This window comes from Phacochoerus africanus, chromosome 6 (assembly GCF_016906955.1).
Source record: "Phacochoerus africanus isolate WHEZ1 chromosome 6, ROS_Pafr_v1, whole genome shotgun sequence".
Lineage (NCBI taxonomy): Eukaryota > Metazoa > Chordata > Mammalia > Artiodactyla > Suidae > Phacochoerus > Phacochoerus africanus.
Window position 1 is genome coordinate 98,385,681 of NC_062549.1, and position 21,367 is coordinate 98,407,047.

Here is a 21,367-nt window from a genome sequence, read left to right on the forward strand (position 1 = left end):
TTATTTCACAATTGGGGGACAATAGTAGGTGGCACTACCAAAATCACAGGAAAAGTAAAAGTTCTTTTTAAAAGAAATGTAGGATTCCTGCCACAGCTCAGTGGTTAACAAATCCAACTAGGAACCCTGAGGTTTTGGGTTCCATCCCTGGCCTTGCTCAGTGGGTTAAGGAGCTGGTGTTGCCGTGAGCTGTGGTATAGATTGCAGGTGAGGCTGGGATCCCGAGTTGCTGTGGCTGTGATGTAGGCTGGCGGCTACAGCTTCAATTTGATCCCTAGCCTGGAAAAGAACCTCCATATGCCATGGGTGTGGCCCTAAAAAGACAAAAGACAAAAATAAATAAATAAAAATAAGATAAATGAAAATACAAGAAGATGCAAATACAGTAATACCTTCTGAATCCCGAATTCTGCTACCAACTCCTTACCTGTTTACCTCTCCAGCTTACCTTGAATTCTGATCTACCTGTGTTGTGATTCTCTCAGTTCCTGCAATACACATCACGGTTGGCTTCTCTCTCTCCCTCTCCTACCTTCCTGTGCTCTAGACTTTCCCACTTCTTGTCTCTCTACCTGGAGCTCTCTTCCCATGCATACCTTTCCCCTGCCTGATGAATTCCTATTCATCCTTCAGGTTTCAGCTGGAAAATCACCTGAAGCCATCATGACTCCCTAAACTACGTCAGGCCCCTCTGTCCCTTAGCCCTATAGAACCGCATACCTCCCTGATCATGATAATTACTCTTCATTGTAATTTGTGATTGTATTAACTGCTGTCCTACTAAACTATTAACTCCATGAGGGCAGGAATTATGCTTTAGTATCTGGTACTACTTTGTTCAATAAATATTGGCTGAAAGAAGAAATTCAAAACACATCCAAGAACCAAGAGATAAGGGGGAAATGGTAGCAATAAACAGTCACATACAATAATGTTCATTTGCTTTACTTATGTGGAAATCTTTCATTTTCTCTTAATCTATAATTTTGACTAATCTTCCTTGAACCTATAGCATATGATTAGTAGCAAATTAAAACAGGAAAAAAGAGTTTCCGTTGTGGTGCAGTGGAAACAAATGTGACTAGTATCCATGAGAATGCAGGTTTGATCCCTGGCCTCACTAAGTGGGTCAGGGATCTGGCATTGCTGTGAGCTGTGGTGTAGGTTGCAGACAGGGCTCTGATATGGTGTGGCTGTGGCTGTGGCGTAGGCCAGCAGCTGTGGTTCTGATTTGACCCCTAGCCTGGGAACGTCCACATGCTGCAGGTGTGGCCCTGGAAAGACAAAAAAGAAAAAAAAAAAACAGGAAAGTTTTTTTCCACTTCTGGTTCAGTGGGTTAAGTATCTGGCATTGTCACTGCACTGGCTTGGGTTGTCGCTGTGGCAAGGGTTTGATCCCTGGCTGGGGAATGTCTGCATGTTCCAGAGGGGGCCAAAAAAATTTGAAAAGAAGGGAGGAGCTTTTATAAGCAAGAACACTGTTAACAATGAGAATTAACACAGATAGCGAGTGAAGACTAGGAAAACAAAAAGCAGACAGCTGAAAATTATAGCATTTTTGGCCATTTAGAGGAGGAGCAAACAGTATTAACTACATATGTTCTAGACTTTGCAGTCCTCACTGTTTTCCTGGGAAATTAAGTTCACATTCCTCTGAGTAAGCAAAAATCTGGCTAAATGGTGGTATCTCTCTCTCTCTCTTTTTTTTTGCGGAGGGGAGGGGGCGGCTGCACTCACAGCTGGCTGACATTCCCAGGCCAGGAATTGAACCTGTGCCACAGCAGTGACAACACTGCTTAACCTGTTGAGCCACCAGGGAACTCCAATAATATCTTAAATGTCTCAAACACTTTAAGATTTAGAAAACAAAACAAAACAAAAAAAGGATTCCCGTCGTGACACAGCCTGGAACCATGAGGTTGCAGGTTCTATCTCTGGCCTTGCTCAGTGGGTTAAGGATCTAGCATTGCCATGAGCTGCAGTGTAGATCGCAGACTCGGATCTGGAGTGGCTGTGGCTGTGGCATAGGCCAGTGGCTACAGCTCTGATTGGACCCCTAGCCTGGGAACCTCCATATGCCACGGGTGCAGCCCTAGAAAGACAAAAGACAAAAAACAAAACAAAACAAAGAAAACATTTCACTTACATTATCTTATTTTACCCTGTGTGGTAGGCAGGGAGGTATAGTGTTCACTCTCAGGTGACAGACTCAACCTCACAAAGTGATCTATCTTATAAGGGCAGTCTGGGTCTTTTTTTTTAGGCAAGAAATAGATGTATTAAGATACAACGCTTGTGAGAGATGCAAGCGAGCAGGCACGGAAGCTCTGCCTAGTCTGGGTCTTAGTGACTCCTAGTTGTGGTCTTTCCACTATATAATCCACAGGAAATTAAAAACATACTTTTTAACAATCCTTATTTGAAACAGTTAAAATGAAAACACTTTGGGGAATTCCATCGTGGCTCAGCAGAAACAAATCTGGCTAGTATCCATGAGGATGCAGGTTCTATCCCTGGTCTCACTAAGTGGGTTAGAGAATCTGGTGTTGCCGTGCGCTGTGGTGTAGGTCACAGACGTGGCTCAGATCTGGCATTGCTGTGGCTGTGGTGTAGGCTGGCAGCTGCAGCTCCGATTAGACCCCTAGCCCGGGAACTCCATATGCTGCAGGTGGGGCCCTAAAAAGACAAAAAGGAAGAAAGGAAGGAAGGGAGGGAGGGAGGAAGAGAAAGAAAACACTTTGCACTTAATTGGGTAAATTCAAACTATTTGGAAAAATACTCAGAATGGAACATTCCCTATGTTTCTGCTCAGCTGAAGTTTTACCAGGGTTAGGATCAGTACCTTCATATCAGGAAGAGAAAATTCAGTGTGATTTGAAGCAGTCAAGCAAGACTTCAGCCTGACATAGCTGGAGGTAGTCCACATATTTGACACATCTTTTTCTTCCACAACTTACCATATGCCAGGCATTATGACTAAGTGCTGGGGATATACAGATAAAAGAAAAGCTTCTTGTCTTTAGACTAAGTGGTAAATACCTATGAAAAGTCCAAATGGACGTGTCCAGTGAGAAATTATAAAAGTGAGTTTAGAGCTCAGGAGAAAAACCAAGATTGAATATCTGTAGAGTTTATGGTGAGTAGCACATAAATAGTTATTGTAACTGTTGGTGTGGATTATCTTGACCAATGAGGGTGTGGAGAATAAGAAGTAGCTAAGGATATGACCCTAGGGAATACCAACATTTAAGGAGAGGTCAGAAAAGGCTGAGAAAGAGAAGCCACATCGATAGAAGTGAAGCCATTCATTCACTTAAAAAATATATCCATTAAGTCTTAGTCTTTGTCAAAAGAAAGAAGGACTCAGGAGCCAAAAGAGGAGAGAATTTCAAGGAAGAAAGGGTCAACAGGGCCAAATGCCATAAAGAGGGCAAAAGGATAAAGACTGAAGAGATGTTCATTGAATGTGACAAGGAGATCATTAGTGGCCTTGATGAGAATAATCCCAATGGAATTACAGAGACCAAAACTAAAGTGATTGAGAAGGGGGGGGGGGTTGGGGGGGTGGAGAGAATGTGTACAGCAAGAATAGATGACCCTAGAAATTTAGCTGTGAAGGAAAAAGAAATTGAGTGATGGCTAAACACAGGCAAGGATCAAGAGAAAGTTTTTTGATTTTTTTTTTCTTTTTTGGCTGTACCCATGGCATATGGAAGTTCCTGGGCCAGAGATCAAATCTGAGCAGCAGCTGCAACCTATGCTACAGCTGTGGCAACACCAGGTCCTTAACATGCTGTGCCACAGCAGAAACTCCATATTTTTTTTTTTTCTTTTAATCAGGGTAGATACTTGAGCATGTGTATATGTATAGAGGGGAAGGTGTCTGTCAGTAGAAAAGAAGTTAGAAATGAAGGAGAAAGTATTTGAAGACATGTGACATAAATAAAGCCACTACGTAGGAGATACAGAGTCATATTTGTTGAACCAATGTGTTATAGTTAATACCTGCAACGTGCCAGGCACTGTACTAAATGCAAAGCATACAGTGGATACAGTGCAAGATAGAGCCAGGTCCTGTGTGCTTGGACTTTACAGTAAAGTGGAAAGGTGAACCTTAGGCAGGCAATATGGATGTCTCATCTGCTGAGATGAGGGGGGTGTGAGGATGCAGCTAAGTGCATCTCTAGAGGGCAAAATGTTGGTGGAATTCTCACTTTACTATCTCTATTTTTCTCTGAATATGGATACAAGTTCTGCTAAGATGAGCAAGGAAACTGATGAAATGAGCATGGGAAAAGAGGCAGGCATTTGACACAGCTACTTGTAGGGACTGGGAGAGAGTATTTTCCAAACTTGGAGATCTTGAATTTATTAAAGGTTCCAATCTGTGGGACTGTGATTTTCTTCAGAAGACCCTGGGGAGGAGTTCCTGTCATGGCGCAGCGGAGATGAATCCGACTAGGATCCATGAGGATGCGGGTTCCATCCCTGGCCTGGCTTAGTGGGTTAAGGATCCAGCATTGCTGTGAGCTGTGGTATAGATCGCAGTTGCGACTCGGATCCTGTATGACTGTGGCTGGCAGCTGTAGCTCCAATCCCACCCCTAACCTGGGAACTTCCATATGCTGCAGGTGTGGCTCTAAAAAGAAAAAAAAAAAAAAAAAAAGACCCTGGGGGGTAGGAATGGAGTCATTTGGATTTTCCTTTTGAAATAGCTCTCAGATTCACACATTTCTTTCCATACCCAACACCACCATCCTTGTCTGACTGCCTTTCTCCCTTCATCCTTGAACTTTCCTGTTTTCTTGCTAAAAGGTCTTGTCTTGGTAAAATAAAGCATTTTGATGGTAACACCTTCATTCAAGAACTTGATAGGAAAAGGACATCATTTTAACCTACTCACTTTAGTATTCCAGGCCTTCCATAGTTTGTCTCTCTCCCCCTTTCCCCCATCCCCCTTCTCTTCCACCTCTGCTTCTAACTAGTATCTTTTTTACCTATCAGTCACACAGGCCCTGTTGCTGTCCAGGCTTCAGGCCCCAGGGTCACTAAGTTAAAGCTTTTGCTGAAGATATGTCCTCTTTGGAACATTTTCTCCTTTCTTTTGAAACAAGTCAACTCCTACCAGACTTCTCCTGACTTCCATGATAAAATGTATCCAAATGTTTCCCTGCAGTCATCATGAAAAACATTTATTGTCTTTTCTTTCTTTCTTTCTTTTTTTTTTTTTTTGTCTTCTTGCCTTTTCTAGGGCTGCTGCTGCGGCATATGGAGGTTCCCAGGCTAGGGGTCGAATCGGAGCTGTAGCCACCGGCCTACTCCAGAGCCACAGCAACGCGGGATCCGAGCCGCGTCTGCGACCTACACCACAGCTCACGGCAACGCCGGATCGTTAACCCACTGAGCAAGGACAGGGATCAAACCTGCAGCCTCATGGTTCCTAGTCGGATTCGTTAACCACTGCGCCACGACGGGAACTCCCTAAGTCTTGATTTAATTCAAATTAATGGTCATTTTCTTAAAGACTGGGGCCACATCCCACAGTGGGATTGTACTTGAAGTAAGTGCTTATTATTTATTGGATTAAACTGAGATTTTTAATTGGGCCCTATTTAAATGAGTTCCACCTTACTCCCCATTCACTAATCTATTCAGTGAGCACATATTTGAATACCTAAGCCCTGTACTATGAGTGCTGGGGAGATTTCTTTCAACTTCTAAGTATTTATGTATACACGTATATATATTATGGCTGCACCCACAGCATAATAGTTCGCAAGTTCCCAAGCCAGGCACTGAATCCGAGCCAAAGCTGTGACCTATGCCCCAGCTGTGGCAATGCTGGATCCTTTAAACCACTGTGCTGGGCTAGGGATCGAACCCCAAATTCCATGGTGACTGATGCCCTTGCAATTTGGTTCTCAACCTACTGTACCACAGTGGGAACTCCTGTCTATATTTTGATTATCTTTCTCCACTTTTTTTTATTTTTTATTTTTTTGCTTTTTAGGGCTGCTCTTGTGGTATAGGGAGGTTCCTAGGAGAGGGGGTTGAATAGGAGCTGTGGCTGCTGGCCTACACCACAGCCACAGCAATGCAGGATATGAGCCTTGTCTGCGACCTACACCACAGCTCACGGCAACACCAGATCCTTAACCCACTGAGCAAGGCCAGGGATTGAACCTGGGTCCTCATGGACACTAGTCAGATTCGTTAACCACTGAGCTCTTTCCAGCTTTTAAAACAGCCCCAACTGGCCACTGAGTTACCTTGGACCCAAGACCCCCAGCAGTTACCCTTGTGTAAGTATTGTTCCATTGTTTCTGATTCTGTTTGTCTGTTTCACCTCTGCCTCTGTGACTGTGTGTGTATATGTTTATTATCTCTTGCTTATTACTTTGGGGCTTAGCCCAGTCGGTGATGCTACCCACCCCAATCTCAGTCCAGTAAAGGATTGTCTAGAAGTAGCAAACCCCTGCCCATCCTTTCCTTTAGTCCAGAGGACCAGGATGTTTGTGTGTGGGCAGGGGGGCACTCAGATAAAACTATCCAAGAATGCAATGTCTCCCATGCCACCCACTATCCTGGGAATTTTGAGCACGTCTTTTGTCCCAGTCCCCACGCAGGGAAGAATCTTAGCAGGCAATACCAAGGTGGAAGCCAAGCAGTGCTGTCTGAAGTAGCCTCATTCTTCCTCCCCACTGACATTCCTGGGATCAAAGGGTCTTTATGGAGAGTGCGGATGGAGAAGGAGCAGTTTTGCTGTTAGGAGGGCTGCCCAGGGCCCTCTGAGGAATGACGGGACATCACTACCCATGTCTTTGGGGCAGAAAGGCTATGTGGGGTTGGGGAAGCTGGTTACTTTCCCTCTTAGGTCTCCGTGTTGCTCCTCTTTCTGTGTGACTCTCTGAGTCAGTTTGTCTCAATCTCCACATCTCTCTTTTGGCTTCAGCCCCACTCACCTGTCTTATTGGATCAAACAACAGCCTGACTGCGGGCCACCCTGCCTTCCAGGCTCCTTAGTTCCTGGCCTACTAGCCCAAGCCCATCTTGCTTTGACAGCAGGGATAGGAGGGGAGGTGACGGGGATGAGGAAAACTTCCTGGTGACATCTTCCTTTCCTTTCCCAGGGCTCAGGCTCTCAAGTGCATGCTAGGCCTCCCTTATCCTGGTCAGGATGAAACAGGAGGCACATGGGAAGAAATAAAGGGGTTGATGTAAAAAGAATAGAGAGGAGGAACAGAGGGTTGGGGGCAGAATAGGGGGGAGGTGCACCCAGGAGCAAGGTAGCCAGAGCCATAGGAGATGAGAAAGGAGGGAGAGAGGGTCACGCCAGCTCTGATAGCCCAGCCCAGCTCAGGTCCCCCGGGTTTCCTGTCTGTCTCTCCTCCCAGCTACTGTCCCTTCCTCTCCTGGTGAGATGTTTCCCCAGGGCTTCTCCATGCTAAGTGTGTGACCCCTCTTCTGTCCTGGTCTCGGGCGACTGTCCGTGGATCTCGCGTCTGGCTTTCGTCTCCAGCTCAGCCTCCCCGCCAGGCCCTCTCGGTGGGCGGTGCTCTCGGCACCCCTCCTCCTCCGAAGCCTATTGGTGGAGAGGTGTCGAGAAGGCGGTGTCTAGCAGGTCTCTGAGAGCTGGATTTGTGGTGGGGACCCCGAGGCGGGCCGAAGGCGGGTCCGGCCGGGAGGCGGGCGGGGCGGCTGGGGCCCGGCCCAGAGCTCCGGGCGGTCGCATTGTTTTCCTCCGCGGAGCCGCGGCAGGAGTGGGGTTTGCCACTGAGACCCGGAGCTCGTTGGACCTGACAGCGCCCGGGAACCCAGATCTGAGCTCCATCCAATTCGGACGCTCATCACATCTCGCTAAAGCCCCAACCACGGATTGCGAACTCGGCGCGGTGCGCGGCCGCTGCCCGCCCGCCGCGATCTCTATTCCGCTGACCCGGATCTCGGAGCAAGTACCCCAGAGCAGGGCTGGGGTTGCAGGGAGGCGGGGAGGATCGGGGCGCCGAAGGCTGGGAGCAAGGTTCCGAAGTGCTAGAGGGACCTGGGAGGGTGCCATCGTGCTATGTGCCTGATAACCGAGAGGGTCAGCGGAGTTGGGGTGTGCAGAGGGAAGAGGGGCCGTGGCCGAACCTCGTCACGGTACTGTTGGACACAGGGTCTGGGAGCCTCTTCCGACCTGGCTTCTTCGAGTCACATCCCTCGGATTGGGGAGCGCGAAAGGGATTGTTTGAGGCGCGCACTGCACAGAGGGTGGAAAAACCTGGTCCCTTGCCTCCCCAGCAGGGAAATTAAGGCTTCGAGACCCGCGGAGAACCGGATCCTCTCGTTGCCCTTACAGGGATGGGAAGGGAGATGCATCGTTCTTGACTTTGGTATTACGGCTGCACCTCTGTCCCTGTGCAAGCGGGAGTCTGAGCACCTCCCAGGGGATTGGCTTGAGCACAGAGTCGGGAATGGGGTCCCCAAGAAACATCAGTCCTAGTGCCTATCTCCTTCTTTCACCTCACTCGCCCTGGGGCTTTGTTAGATCGAGGTCTTCCAAGAAGGAGACCAGCTGCCGACTGCATCTCGAGCCCAAGGACCCCGCTCAGCGCTGGCCCCAGGCCCGCCTTCATCGGTTCCAAGCCTCTGGCCCTGTTTCCCTGGCCTCGGAGACCCGCCTCTGTTCCCCAACCCCCGCTTCCATTCGGTCTGCGCCTGCAGGCCCCTCCAGCCCCTCCTCCCGCTAACGTGGCTCTGGGACCCGGTCCCGGCCCAGACTCTGCTACCCGCCCCTCTTGGAGCCCCAGATCCAGTGAGGGGGAGACACGTCGAGCCCCTGGCCTCAGGCCCACCTCAGGCGAGGCTCAAGACACCTGGATTATCCTTGTTGGGGGCTTGGTGGGAGAAAGGGTAGGTAGGGAGCCTGGGGCTGAAAGCTAAGGGGGGGGGGGACTGTCTTGGAGAAAGGAAAGCTCCTGTTCAGCGAGGCTCCTTGGTGTGTCCCCTCAACCCTCCAAAGGAAGGTGGAATGGGGCGTGCAACCAGCCTGAGGGCTTCCTGCTATTGTCCGCAGCCGGGTCTCCCCTTCTCCATCCCTTCCCCAGCCCCTGATAGAATCTGGCCTTGACCTGGGCCACTCCCCAGAGGTGGCTCTGCAGGGCCAAGAGGAGAGAGAAGGGCTGTTTCCTCTTCCAAGCAAAGGGAGAACCTGGGAGAGGGAGGAAGAGCTGGCCAATTCTCCCCCATTTGCTCCAAATGGGGGTTATGAAGCAGCTGGGATTGGTCCCTGAAGGGTAAGCCTTTGCCCAGGCCAGGGGTAGGATGGGGGCAGCTCAGATGCTGCTCCCTAGAATCAGTTATGGGAAACCCTCTTAAAGATACATCACAGTTAAGTCTAGGGGGCCAATGCAATGGCCAACCAAGTGTTTTCAGAGGCTGAACTAATCTAGTCCAAGGTCGGGGGTAGGGTGGAGAGAGTTTTGGTGGGAGAAAGGTAGGGCCTGCTCTCAGGAAAGAAGGAAGGGGCTGGGGGTGCTTGCTAACTGAGCATTTTGCCAGGAAATGAAGAGCATGCAAATGAGATGCAAATTACCCTCTATTGTCCCCAGCTAGGGCGCTTTTGCTAAGGCTGCTGGATTCTGAAGGTTTTAATATGGGAGTGGTCATCATGCCCCCAAAACTCTCCTAGTCACCCCTTTTCCCAAGACTGGTCCTGCAGTTTCAGGAGTTTCCCCCCAGACCCTGCCCCTGCCCCTGCCCTCACATCTCTAGGCATGAAGCAGCAAGCACCTTTGTAATCAAGCTCAATGTCAGTGTGCCCCCACTTCCAGGACAGCATCTCCCCTACTCTAGTCTCATTAGACTTCTCTTGAATGGTCACGTTTACTTTTAAGGGATGTGGTAAGGAGATGTAACTCAGTCTCTTCCCTCCTGTCCCTTCTTCCATCAGGTCAGAGGTCTCCTATCCCCCTCAAACCCCCAAAGGAGTCACCACTCCAGGTAAGGAAAGGGCAGCAGGTCCTGAGAGCAGGGGCTAGAAACAGGCAAGACCTGGGAGCAGGAAGAGGGTCTGGCTGTTCTCCCCTCTTGCCAGAGGCTGAAGTTGTTTCCTGGGTGAAGATACCAGTTGCCCAGGGCAACTTGTGGGGGGGCAGAGGGGGAGGATAGGAGACAAGCTGTGTCCCTTTCTCTTCCCCTGGGAGCACCAACATCCGGAAACACGGTGGGGGGGGTGGGGAGGGAGGCTTGGCCTTTCAGCACCAGAGGGTCGTTAGCTAGCTGACTGCTTTGCCCCTGGGGAGGGGTCATCATTAGGTGTTCTACCCCTTCCCTTCCTCCAGCTCTCTTGGGACTCTATCTGACGTCAGCCTTCCCACCAATGACGCTGAATTGGGGGTGGGGTACACTTGGATCCTGACTCCAAAGGTGGAATTGTTGGGGAGATGGAATGAGCTGGGCCTGGAAGCCCAGGGTCTCTTCTTCAGGGGATATGGTGGGACAGCAACTAAGGATTGGTGAAGGATAGCTGTCTGTTCACAGAAAAGAAGGAGTCTCACCCTTTCTGACCTGATTTCCTCAGCCTACCCAGCCCCTCACTTCAGCTTCAGAGGGAGGCAGTAAGCTGGTGCACACCTCCCACTGTGGGTTCCAGCCAGGGTCAGCTTGACTGGGGGAGGCTGATGGGTGGGAAAGAGGGCTATCTCACTGTCCCTTCCACCATATCTTTTCCTGGACTTTGGGTTACACTTGCCTGCCTGTCATCAAATTATTTATATTTTCATTCCAAGACAGCCTGAAGAGGGAAGGAAAGGAAAGAGGGACATGTTCAGCCACATCTCCTCACCAGTATAGCCCCTTCTATGCCTGGCTTCTCATAGGGGGTGGGTCCACTCTTCCCCCCTTCAAGCACATGCAGTAGTTCTTAGGAGTCAGGGAGGGAACAGGGGGCTAGAGAGCCTGGAAGGGGGCACAGTGGTCGGGCAGACAGCTGCAGCCAGAGCTAAATTTAGCCTCTGATCTGGCTTTGATGCAGATTCACTTTTGGCTAAGAAGCCCCCCTTCCCCCTCCCCTCCCTTCACTCCCTAGCTTCTCTGTAGCAATGGGAAGGCCCCTGAAGCATGAGTTTAGACCAGGACAAAGACCCCTAGGCTGCCTCCCCCACTCTGTTCTCTCCCAACCCTAGACAGGATGATGGCTGCCTTGCTGCTGCCTCTGCCAGGGCACAGTGCCTAAACTGCTCCCAGGGTGCCATGGGGGTATGTGAGGGAGGGGGAGGCAGACAGAGTACCCTCTTCCTCCCCCCAGTGCCAAGGAGTCACTATTTATAATTTTAAGGCTTTAGTGTCTAATTATAGCTGAGAAGAGGTTAGCAAGAGGGGGCCAGGAGGTGTCACCTACCAAATGTCCCAGGCCCAGTCAGGAGAGAGGAGGAAAGGCTGAGTGAGAAGGCTGGGAGGGGGAGCGGGTGTGTCCTGTCCTTACCTGGGGTCATGCTGGCGGGCCTCACACCAGCCAGTTTGGGCCAGTTGGAGAGGGAAGGGCCTTGAGTGACAGTGACAGCTGGCTGGGCTGAAGCAGGGCCAGAGAGAGGGTTCTTTTCCCTAGTGCACTGGGTCTTCTGGGGATAGACCAGGGGAGGGGCCCACCTGCTTCAAAGGTGGAGGGAATCTGCCCCTTCCCCAACTCTTCTGCCTTCTTTCAGGGCCAGCATATGGGTGAGGGGGCACCCCCTGGGGCCTGAGCTGCCCCGCACAGGATGCCCCGTACCCCCTACTTCATGCCCTTGCTGCTACTGCTGCTGCTCCTCTCACTTCCCCACACCCAGGCGGCCTTTCCCCAGGACCCCCTCCCTCTACTGACCTCTGACCTACAAGGTGAGTGCCCACTACCATGGCCCCTCTGGGTGAGCTCAGCACTCAGTCTTGGCAACTAGACATTGAGACCCCTTGTGTGGGTGGCAAGGTACAGGAAGGCCCAGGGAAGCTAAGAGCCTGACCAGAAAAGGAGGGCAAAAGAGTGAGCTGGCACCTCAGTTCTGTCACTGCTCATCTGTGGGCCTACTTTTTTACTTCGAGGCAGCCGTGTTTGGAGGTTAAGAATATGGATTCTTGGCCAGACCAAACTTGAGCAGGTTTGAATCCCTGCTAAGCTGCTCACTAGTTGTTTGAACTTGTCAAGTTTTTAACTTTTTGTTTGCCTCAATCTCCTCATCCACAAAATGAAGATAAGATAATAATAGTATTCTACCTCATAGAGTTATTTAGGGATTAAATGAGGTAGTACAGGTAGAGTGCTGAGAACACCGTCTGGCACAAAGTAAATGCTTTGTATGTGTTTGCTATTATTAGCTACAAAATGAACGCTTGAGATTAATTCAGTGGTTCCCAACACCTCTTACCTCGCTCTCCACCACTTCATCACTACTAAGTTTAGGTAGCACTGTAAGGGAAATCATAAGCCAACTTTTTCTGAAAAGGACCTTTATCTATTTGCAAGTTCCTGTTATATACATAGGATTGAGAGTAATTTTAAGGATGAAGGGACTACAGTTGGGTTATTGAGAGTAACTGTTGGGGGACAGATAAGAATAGCAAACACGTGTGCCAGGGCACTAAGCACTGCATGTTAAGTCATCTCTCCCTGAATTCTGGGCTCCCTTTGAACGCTGATGACTCTGGTTTCCATGATCAGGCCAGGTGGATGCTGGAGTTGGTCAGAGGAGGCAGAAACCTTGGAGGGCTGAGGTGGCCTGTGAAGAGCCTTGAGGGGAGGGTGCAAAGAGAGGGCTAGGAGAAATGGGGTGAGTAACTGCTCCAGGTGGGACAGTGTACCATGTGGGAGTGAAAGGGAATCTCTAGTCCTAAGGCAGTTCCAAGAAGGGGGTGGGCTCGGTTCTGGAGTCAGACAGACCTGGATCTGAATTGGGGTGCCTGCCACTCCCAAGCTAAATGAACTATTCAGATTTCTTCATGGCCTTAAGCTTCAGGTTCCTCATCTGTAAAATGGGGCCAATGTTAGGTACCTACCTTATAGGGTTGTTGTTTGAAGTGAGACAATGTCTCTAAAGTGCTAACACAGTGCTTGGCCAAGATTAAGTACTCAGAGTTAGCCGATGCTATATTTATTAATAAGCTTATTAATAGCTTTATTAATACCTCACAGCTCATCTCACTGTGGCTGGGTTTCATCTGGTTGGAGAGGGTGTTGAGGGAGTGTGTGATATCCTGGCCAGCCCTCAGCAACACCTCTCTGTGCCTTCTAGGTATTTCCCCATTATCCTGGTTCCGGGGCTTGGAGGATGATGCTGTGGTTGCAGAACTTGGGCTGGACTTTCAGAGATTCCTGACCCTGAACCGGACCTTGCTAGTGGCTGCCCGGTAAACTGGCCGTGGCACCATTGTGGGGCTGACATGCATGCTCCTGGGCAGACATGGGACCTGCATGGCCACTGCAGCATCTTGCAGGGGACACATGCAGGTGTACAAGCCATGGGACATGAACATGCTTGGATCCAGAGCACAATTGCCAAGGCATGGAGTAAGGGGGAGGGGAGGGGGCAGGAGGTCTGTACTCTTTGTCCCTGAGCGGCTGAACCTGGGCAAGGTGGGGGTGGGGGTGGTGGCTCAGGAGTATAGGTGGGGTGCTGTGGCTTGGCTCTAATTCCTCCTTGCTTACCCCTTCAGGGATCACGTTTTCTCCTTTGATCTTCAAGCCCAAGAAGAAGGGGAGGGCCTAGTGCCTAACAAGGTGAGGGGCTGTGTGGGAGGAGGCTGAGGCATGGAGATGAGGCTGGTGGGAAAGTTTAACTGGGATCAAATGGATGGGAAGAAGCCTCCAAAAGGAGCCATATTCTGAGGTGGGTCCAGGATGCCCCATGATTTTCCCTGTCCTACTTCTTCCTCCAGTATCTAACATGGAGGAGCCAAGACATGGAGAACTGTGCCGTGCGGGGGAAGCTGACGGTGAGGAGTGGGATATAACTCTTAAGGGAAAGAGATGATCCTGCCTCCAGGCCCTATCCAAGTGGCCCTCCACTGTGCCCAATTCCCCCTCCCCCCAACTTCTCTCAGACCACAGAGGAAAATATACAGGAAAGGGAATTTGGGATCTTTAGCTTCCATTAAAAACCTTACGAAAAAGAAAAGTGAGGTTCTGAGAGCCAAAGAGCCTTCCCAAGGCCACGGGCCTAGCAAATAGCTTAGTTAGGACTTTATCCCACATTGCTCTGACTGGCTCAAGGGGAGTAGCCTTACTTTATGTGACCCTCTGTCTCAGTCCCAGGAAGCCATGTCGCTGACCTGGTATTTTGGATTCTCTAGGACGAATGCTACAACTACATTCGTGTTCTTGTTCCCTGGAACTCCCAGACACTCCTTGCCTGTGGAACGAACTCATTCAGCCCCATGTGCCGCAGCTATGGGGTACAAAGGCGAGGGGGTGGGACATCAGGACCTAAGTGGGAGGAAGATTCAAGCTGGGCAATCAGTTCAGTGGGGATGGACCAGCTGGGGTGGGGGAATGGGAGTGCCCAGAGTGGAGGGGTCCTGAAGGGTGGGGGAAGGAGGCAAGGGGACATAGGGAAGTGGGCTATGGAGCCAGACTCCCAACACCCCATGGGTCCCAAGAACCTGCTCCCTCTGCCTCCAGATAACTTCGCTGCAGCAGGAGGGTGAGGAGCTGAGTGGGCAGGCTCGATGCCCCTTTGATGCCACCCAATCCAATGTGGCCGTCTTTGCAGGTGTGCACCTGGGCATGTGAGAAGCAGGCAGGTGGCTGGAGGGAACTCCCACATTAGCCCCTTTCCCAATTTGGTCTTCCCCTTGTACTCCTGAGTGGAGGGCTGAGGTAGGGGTCAGGGCCGGGCTGAAGTAGTGGTGTGGGAGGCCCAAGAAAAGCCAGACCACAGATCCCTGAGCCCTCCCTTAACCCTTGTTACCCACCCCTCCAGAGGGCAGCCTGTATTCAGCCACAGCTGCAGATTTCCAAGCCAGTGATGCTGTGGTCTACAGAAGCCTTGGGCCTCAGCCCCCACTCCGCTCCGCCAAGTACGACTCCAAGTGGCTCCGAGGTCAGGGCGGGCCTAGGGGAGGGAGGCTGCTCTTGGGGAGGAGGTGCAGGGGGAGTACTTCAGCAGGGAGCAGGCAGGTGGTGGTAGTGGTGTGCACGTGTGCAAAGGGGACAGGCTGAGTGGGGCTACGAGTTTCTGAGCATGTATAGATACTCTTCCATACCTTTCCTGTCCCTCCCTCCCCAGAGCCACACTTTGTCCATGCTTTGGAGCATGGAGACCACGTCTACTTCTTCTTCCGAGAGGTCTCTGTGGAGGATGCTCGGCTGGGGAGGGTAAGGAGGTGGGCACCAGGGGTGGGTAGCTAGAGGGTTCTTTCTGCTGGATTCTGAGGAGCCAGTCAGGGGAGTCAGCCTGGCCCTAATCTCTACAAGGCAATCCCCTGGATTCTGATCCCCCAGCTTGGAGAAGCCTCCAGGCCCCTGCCCCTCCGTTCTGCCATGTCCCTCACCTTGACCCAGATTGACCACACCACACCCTTCCTTTGCTATCTAACCTTTGGCTCTTGGTGTTCTAACTCACCACATTGCTCTCACCCCACTGGCCCTGGGGCTCTTTCTCATAGTTCTCCTCCCCCAGGTGCAGTTCTCCCGTGTGGCCCGTGTATGTAAGCGTGACATGGGAGGCTCACCTCGGGCCTTGGACCGCCACTGGACATCCTTCCTGAAGCTGCGGCTCAACTGCTCTGTCCCTGGGGACTCTACCTTCTATTTTGACGTCTTACAGGCCTTGACAGGGCCTGTGAACTTGTATGGCCGCTCTGCTCTCTTTGGGGTCTTCACCACCCAGACCAATAGGTTGGTACTAGTCTAACTAAAGTGGCCCAATCTGTTTCCTGCCCCACCAACATCCAAGTTCCTCTCTGAAAGTCTATTGATGAGGGCAGTGAGGGGGAAGCTTCATTCGAAGCTCCATTCAAATGCACCCCAGGGGCTGTTCCACCCTCTCAGGCTCCCCTCTAATATGGTACATGAAGGGGAGCTGCAACGTCTTACCTGAGAGGAGCTATGCTGTCCCTTCCAATACCTAGCGCACATCCTTTTCTGGCTCCCTCAGCATCCCTGGCTCTGCAGTCTGCGCCTTCTACCTGGATGATATTGAACGTGGGTTTGAGGGCAAGTTCAAGGAGCAGAGGAGTCTGGATGGGGCCTGGACCCCTGTGTCCGAGGACAGGGTCCCCTCCCCCAGGTACTCAGGATGGGGGTGGATCTTGTGGGGGAAGAAACAAGCAGGATCGGCTCCCTAAATGGGATTGTGTGGAGGGCAAGGTGATCAAAGCCTGGGGAGGAGGCTGTAGTGGTTTGGCAGTGGGACCAGAGAGCTGTAGCAGGGAAGGGAAGCAGTAGTGTGCGTGTCTGTGTGTAGGCAGAGCGAGGATTACCAATCATGTTTGGGAGCAGTGGGCTCATGGTGGTCACAGAACCTAACCAAACCCCAGCTCCCTGCCTTAAGGCTGCCTCTTCCTATGTGTCTACCAGGCCAGGATCCTGTGCAGGAGTAGGTGTAGCTGCCTTGTTCCCCTCTTCTCGAGACCTCCCTGATGATGTCCTGACCTTCATCAAGGCTCACCCACTCCTGGACCCTGCCGTGCCACCTGCCACCCATCAGCCTCTGCTTACTCTTACCAGCAGGTATGGGGCTAAAAAATGCTCACCACTGCCCTCCCCAATTCAGCCATTCTCTTTCTCTGACCTCACAATGTAAATCACATTGGTAGAAAGAAGAACTCATCAAAGTGGAAGGGAAAAAGCCAAGAAGGAAATGCTGTCTGGGCTGGGGGAATGGCTCAGAAGGGGGCAGTTAGACACATGGACTGCCCCTGAAACACTGGTTGGTTTGTCCTGATCTGAGGCCTATCCCTCCAGGGCGCTACTGACCCAAGTAGCTGTGGATGGCATGGCTGGTCCCTACCGTAATACAACGGTCCTGTTCCTTGGCTCCAATGATGGGACAGTGCTGAAGGTGCTGCCCCCAGGGGGGCAATCTGGGGCCCATGAGCCCATTCTGTTGGAAGAGATTGATGCCTACAGCCCCTCCCGGTGAGCCCTTTGTCCAGCAGCACCCCCTGCAGAGCAGAAGTGGGGTGTGAGGTGGTAGATGGGGATATGGGGATAGGGCGGGAAGTCCAATATCGGAAGTTGTGGGGAAGAGAGAGGGGCCTGTCAAGAAGGTGGACAGTGTGCTGGGGCAAGATGGCCACTCAGGAACCCTAGCCCCATGAATTGTACTCAGTTGCATGTATGCCTCCCTACCTTCTGTTCATTAACTCACTCAAGGAAAAAGGTGCCTCACCTGTCCCATTTCTGATTCCTTCTGGCCTCACCCTAGGTGCAGTGGGAAGCGAGCAGCTCAAACAGCAAGGCGGGTCATAGGACTGGAGCTGGACACTGAAGGTCACAGGCTTTTTGTAGCTTTTTCTGGCTGTATCATCTACCTCCCTCTCAGTCGATGTGCCCGGCAGGGGGCCTGTCGGAGGTGAGAGGGACCTGAGGCCAGGCCCTGCCTGGGTGGGCTTCCTGGGCAAGCAGGCACACAGGAACACAGGCATTGGGGGTGGCAGAGAAATGTAGAGGACAGTTGTGTGTGTTGGGCAGGGGGGGGGGTGTCTCAAGCATTCTGCAGGTGGGCAGTAACCATGGAGTGAACTAGGGATTGGGGTGGATAGGATGGGAGGGAGTATCAGACTAGGAGTCTCCTGCAGACCAAGGTGAGAGTAGAAGTCAGGGGAATGAAATGTGATCAGAGTGGTGGGGTCCCAGCCTCACATGACTCAGTTTTCCCTAGGAGCTGTCTGGCTTCTCAGGACCCATACTGTGGATGGGATAGCTCCAGAGGCTGTGTGGATATCAGGGGACCTGGTGGGTAAGTGAGGGGCCTCTGGATCTCCTGCAGAGAATGTTCTCCACTACCAAGAGAGGAAACTGTGGATTAGGGTGGGGAATGGGGGCAAGATGTATACCTGCACTGAGCCACCTCCATCTCCTCCTAGGACTGATGTGGATCCAGCTGGGAAACAGGAATCCATGGAAGATGATGACTGCCAAGGTAAAGAGAAAGGGCAGGGGCAGCTGTGGCCATTGCTGTGCATGGCTCTGATGGCCATAGATACCCCAGGTGTGGGCTTTTGTTTTTCTCTTCTGTGGCACAGCCATGCTCATCAGTTCTTCAGGAAGCTTCCCCCTGTTGCCATCTTCACCTTCTCTCTTCCTTTTTCATAGATGGAGCTACTGGAAGTCAGTCTGGCACAGGGGATTCTACTTACGGTGAGTTCTGTTGTCCCAACTTCACCCTTTCTTGCTTCACCCACACTCACCCAAATCTGTGCCCCATGGCAGCAACAGACCAGCACCCTGGACACCCTGAGAGTCTCAGAAAAATACTTAGCATGTAGCTCAGGGCTTGCTAAGTCACCTCCAAATACTTAGCATGTCGCACAGGGCTTGCCATATAACATGTACTTAATAGTTTTTGAACAATAAACAGAAGAATGCATTGCATAGTGCGCCCTTCCCCATTCCCAAAAGAAAGTAGAGGCTGCAGTTCTGGACCTCTGGATTCCAAAGGGGGCGCGGGGGACTTGCTGAATGGGTGTCAGAGGTGGAGAGCAGGAGCCTGATTGGCTCTGACCTGGTCTCTGTCACTAGTGCTTCTGGGTCGTGACCCCTCCCCTGAGACCCCCAGCCCCCCCAGTGAAGCCCAACCCCGGCCCCAGTCTTCCACTCTTGGAGCTCACACTCAGGGTAAGGGGGCTGGCTGGGAGGGGTAGGAGTGAAGTGTGGGGCTGCTGATTCTTGAAGAATTCTTAGCCCCTCACTGGTCGCTGTTTGGTGCTCACTAATAATGCTTGTTTGGAGCTGCCCGTCCTGAGAAAGCTGGCCCTCCCAGCCCCACCTCCTTCAGCACCCGCAGATTTGTAGTCGCTCTTGGCATGGCTAAGAGAGCCAGAGTCGGGATGGGGACTCCCTAGGCCCAAGCTCTAGCTCGCGTGTGAGGGGTAGTTCGGTGGGCTGTGTGTGTTGAGGGGTTGAGGGAGGTGATTCCTGAAGAGGGTCAAGGCTGTGTTGGAGTGAAGCGGAGCAGCAGCAGGAGAGAAATGACACTTCGGAACTTGCCACCCTCCACTCTCCTTCCTCTTGGCCAGCAGGCGTGCGCCGAGACCTCCCCCCAGCCTCAGCCTCCCGCTCGGTCCCCATCCCACTCCTTCTGGCCTGTGTGGCTGCAGCCTTCGCCATGGGCGCCTCGGTCTCTGGCCTCCTGGTCTCCTGCGCTTGTCGCCGCGCCCACCGACATCGAAGCAAGGACATCGAGAGTCCAGGGCTCCCGCGCCCTCTTTCCCTTCGTAGCTTGGCTCGGCTGCACGGGGCGGGCCCAGAGCCGCTGCCGCCGCCCAAGGACGGAGAGGGGGCGCTGACGCCCCAGCTCTACACCACCTTCCTGACTCCTCCCGAGGGCGTACCCCCGCCGGAGCTGGCCTGCCTGCCCACCCCGGAGTCCACGCCGGAGCTGCCGGTCAAGCACCTCCGCCACCCGGGAGGGCCGTGGGAGTGGAATCAGAACGGGAACAACGCCAAGGAAGGCCGGGGCCGCACCCGGGGCGGCAACGCGACCGGCGGTCCCGCGCCGCGCGTGCTGGTGAGGCCGCCGCCGCCCGGCTGTCCCGGGCAGGCCGTGGAAGTCACCACCCTGGAGGAACTGCTGCGCTACCTGCACGGCCCGCAGCCGCCTAGGAAGGAGGCTGAGCCCCCGGCCGCCGCCCCTTTCACCTCGAGGGCGCTGCCGCCCGAGCCCACCCCCAGCCCCACCCTCTTTGCCGGCTCCTGCCTGCTCCCTCGGGACTGTGCCCCGCCTCGGAGGCTGGACGTGCCCCCGGAGGGCAAGGGCCCGGCCCCCGCCGCCCGGCCTTCGCTCTCTGCCCCCGCTCCCCGGCTCGGGGTCGGCGGTAGCCGGAGGTTGCCCTTCTCCACGCACCGTGCACCCCCCGCGCTGCTCACCCGAGTCCCCTCGGGAGGCCCCTCCAGGTACTCTGGGGGGGCCGGGAAACACCTCCTGTACCTGGGCCGGCCTGACGGGTACCGGGGCCGCGCCCTCAAAAGGGTGGACGTCGAGAAGTCTCAAGGGCCCTCGAAGCCTCCCCTCGTCGGGCCTTCTTCCCAGCAGGTTGTCCCTAACGGCAGCCATTTTAACTTTTAAAGGGAGCTGCTCCCAGGCCTCACACCACACCCTTGAGGTCCGCGCCCTCAAAAGCCAGGGGCGTGGACGCGCCTCCCATGCCAGTTCACCTCCTCCTCTCCTTGTTCTACACCTCCGGCCTTCCTGGACTCTGGGAGTCTCCCGGGGCCCCTGCCTGCCTCGGGTTTATTTATTGACTGCTGCCTGTCTTTCCCCCAGTCCTCGAGAGAGGAGTGGGAGGTGAGAAGCTCGCCCCCTCAGTGAGCCAGCTTTCGAGGGTAACTGGCCCACTCCCACTCCCCCCCCTCAGCCAAGCTGCCTTAACTCGCCCCTCCCCCCGGGCTTCCTCCACAGACTGGGCCCCGGGCGGGCCGCACGGCGGACGGACGGGGCTGGGCCACGCGTGTTGTGTACAGAGTCCTCGGGCCTCCTGGGACGTGCCTCCTCCTACTGTGTAGGAGCCTCCGCTTCCCAATACAGCTGTGTCCCCGAGCCGCTGCCTGACTTTACTCGAGCAGGGGGCGGGGCGGGAATCGGTCGGCTGCTCAGAGCGCGCCTTTGCCCCAGAACCTCTGCCTTCGTCTTGGCCTTGAGCTCTCTCCCGAGTAATTGGGAAGGCTGCGGTCCCACCGGGGTTAATCAGGAAAGGTTTCCTGAAGGAGGCAAGCGAAGAAATGGTGCGTGGAGAAGACGCAGGGTAGAAATTTAGGTGGGGCTAGGGAGGGCGCTCAGAGCACGGTTCTGGATTGAGGTAAGAGGGACTTTTTCGTAGCCTGCTCTATGGGGTGGGAGGAGGGATTTTTGGAGAAATAAAATGAAGCTGCAGCGTAAGTGATTGACGTTTCACGTCAGGAAATCTTGTCATTGAAAAAAAGAATTTGGCTGGAAGAGCCCGGGTCGCATGAGGAGTAAGCTGCAAAAAAAACAGCAAAGGCTTCAGTTCTGGTGGAGGCAACGGTTTACCCCAGTTGTTACCTAAGCAGCAGCTCCCTTTCGCAGAGGGAGGAAAGGGTCGAGCAGCGTATTCCGCCGCACGCATGCGTAACCACCTCTCGCGGCGGGCAGGCTGTATTGAGCTCCGCGCGCCGGGGATCAGCGAGCTGGCGGCGGGAGGTTCCTCTGGTTCGGGCTGGCTGCACAGAGCTGTC

General features: G+C 53.0%; 1 protein-coding gene across 3 annotated transcripts; it reads left to right on the forward strand.

Moving 5' to 3' along the window:
• The first annotated feature begins 7,832 nt into the window (after positions 1 to 7,832).
• On the forward strand, positions 7,833 to 20,711 carry SEMA6C (semaphorin 6C). 3 transcript variants are annotated; one of them, XM_047784686.1, is made up of 20 exons: positions 7,833 to 7,952; positions 9,932 to 9,981; positions 11,685 to 11,856; positions 13,245 to 13,359; positions 13,666 to 13,729; positions 13,888 to 13,944; positions 14,302 to 14,403; positions 14,630 to 14,720; positions 14,931 to 15,050; positions 15,237 to 15,325; positions 15,630 to 15,847; positions 16,107 to 16,238; positions 16,529 to 16,681; positions 16,916 to 17,089; positions 17,379 to 17,525; positions 17,835 to 17,912; positions 18,040 to 18,095; positions 18,269 to 18,313; positions 18,695 to 18,790; positions 19,195 to 20,711. In XM_047784686.1, the coding sequence occupies exons 3-20, from the start codon at positions 11,739 to 11,741 to the stop codon at positions 20,238 to 20,240; spliced, it is 2,901 nt and encodes a 966-aa protein (XP_047640642.1). In that variant the 5' UTR covers positions 7,833 to 7,952; positions 9,932 to 9,981; positions 11,685 to 11,738; the 3' UTR covers positions 20,241 to 20,711. The 3 variants fall into 3 exon arrangements, with proteins under 3 accessions (XP_047640642.1, XP_047640643.1, XP_047640644.1); XM_047784687.1 differs by lacking the exon at positions 18,695 to 18,790; XM_047784688.1 differs by lacking the exons at positions 7,833 to 7,952; positions 9,932 to 9,981; positions 11,685 to 11,856; positions 13,245 to 13,359 and adding an exon at positions 13,382 to 13,512.
• The last annotated feature ends 656 nt before the right edge of the window (positions 20,712 to 21,367 follow it).

Bases quoted from the DNA above. Each gene is read 5' to 3' on its own strand.
- SEMA6C (XM_047784686.1), top strand. From the start codon at position 11,739: ATGCCCCGTACCCCCTACTTCATGCCCTTGCTGCTACTGCTGCTGCTC. The intron at 14,404-14,629 runs GTACAAAGGCGA...CTCTGCCTCCAG, and splicing joins CCATGTGCCGCAGCTATGGG to ATAACTTCGCTGCAGCAGGA. The intron at 14,721-14,930 runs GTGTGCACCTGG...CCACCCCTCCAG, and splicing joins CAATGTGGCCGTCTTTGCAG to AGGGCAGCCTGTATTCAGCC.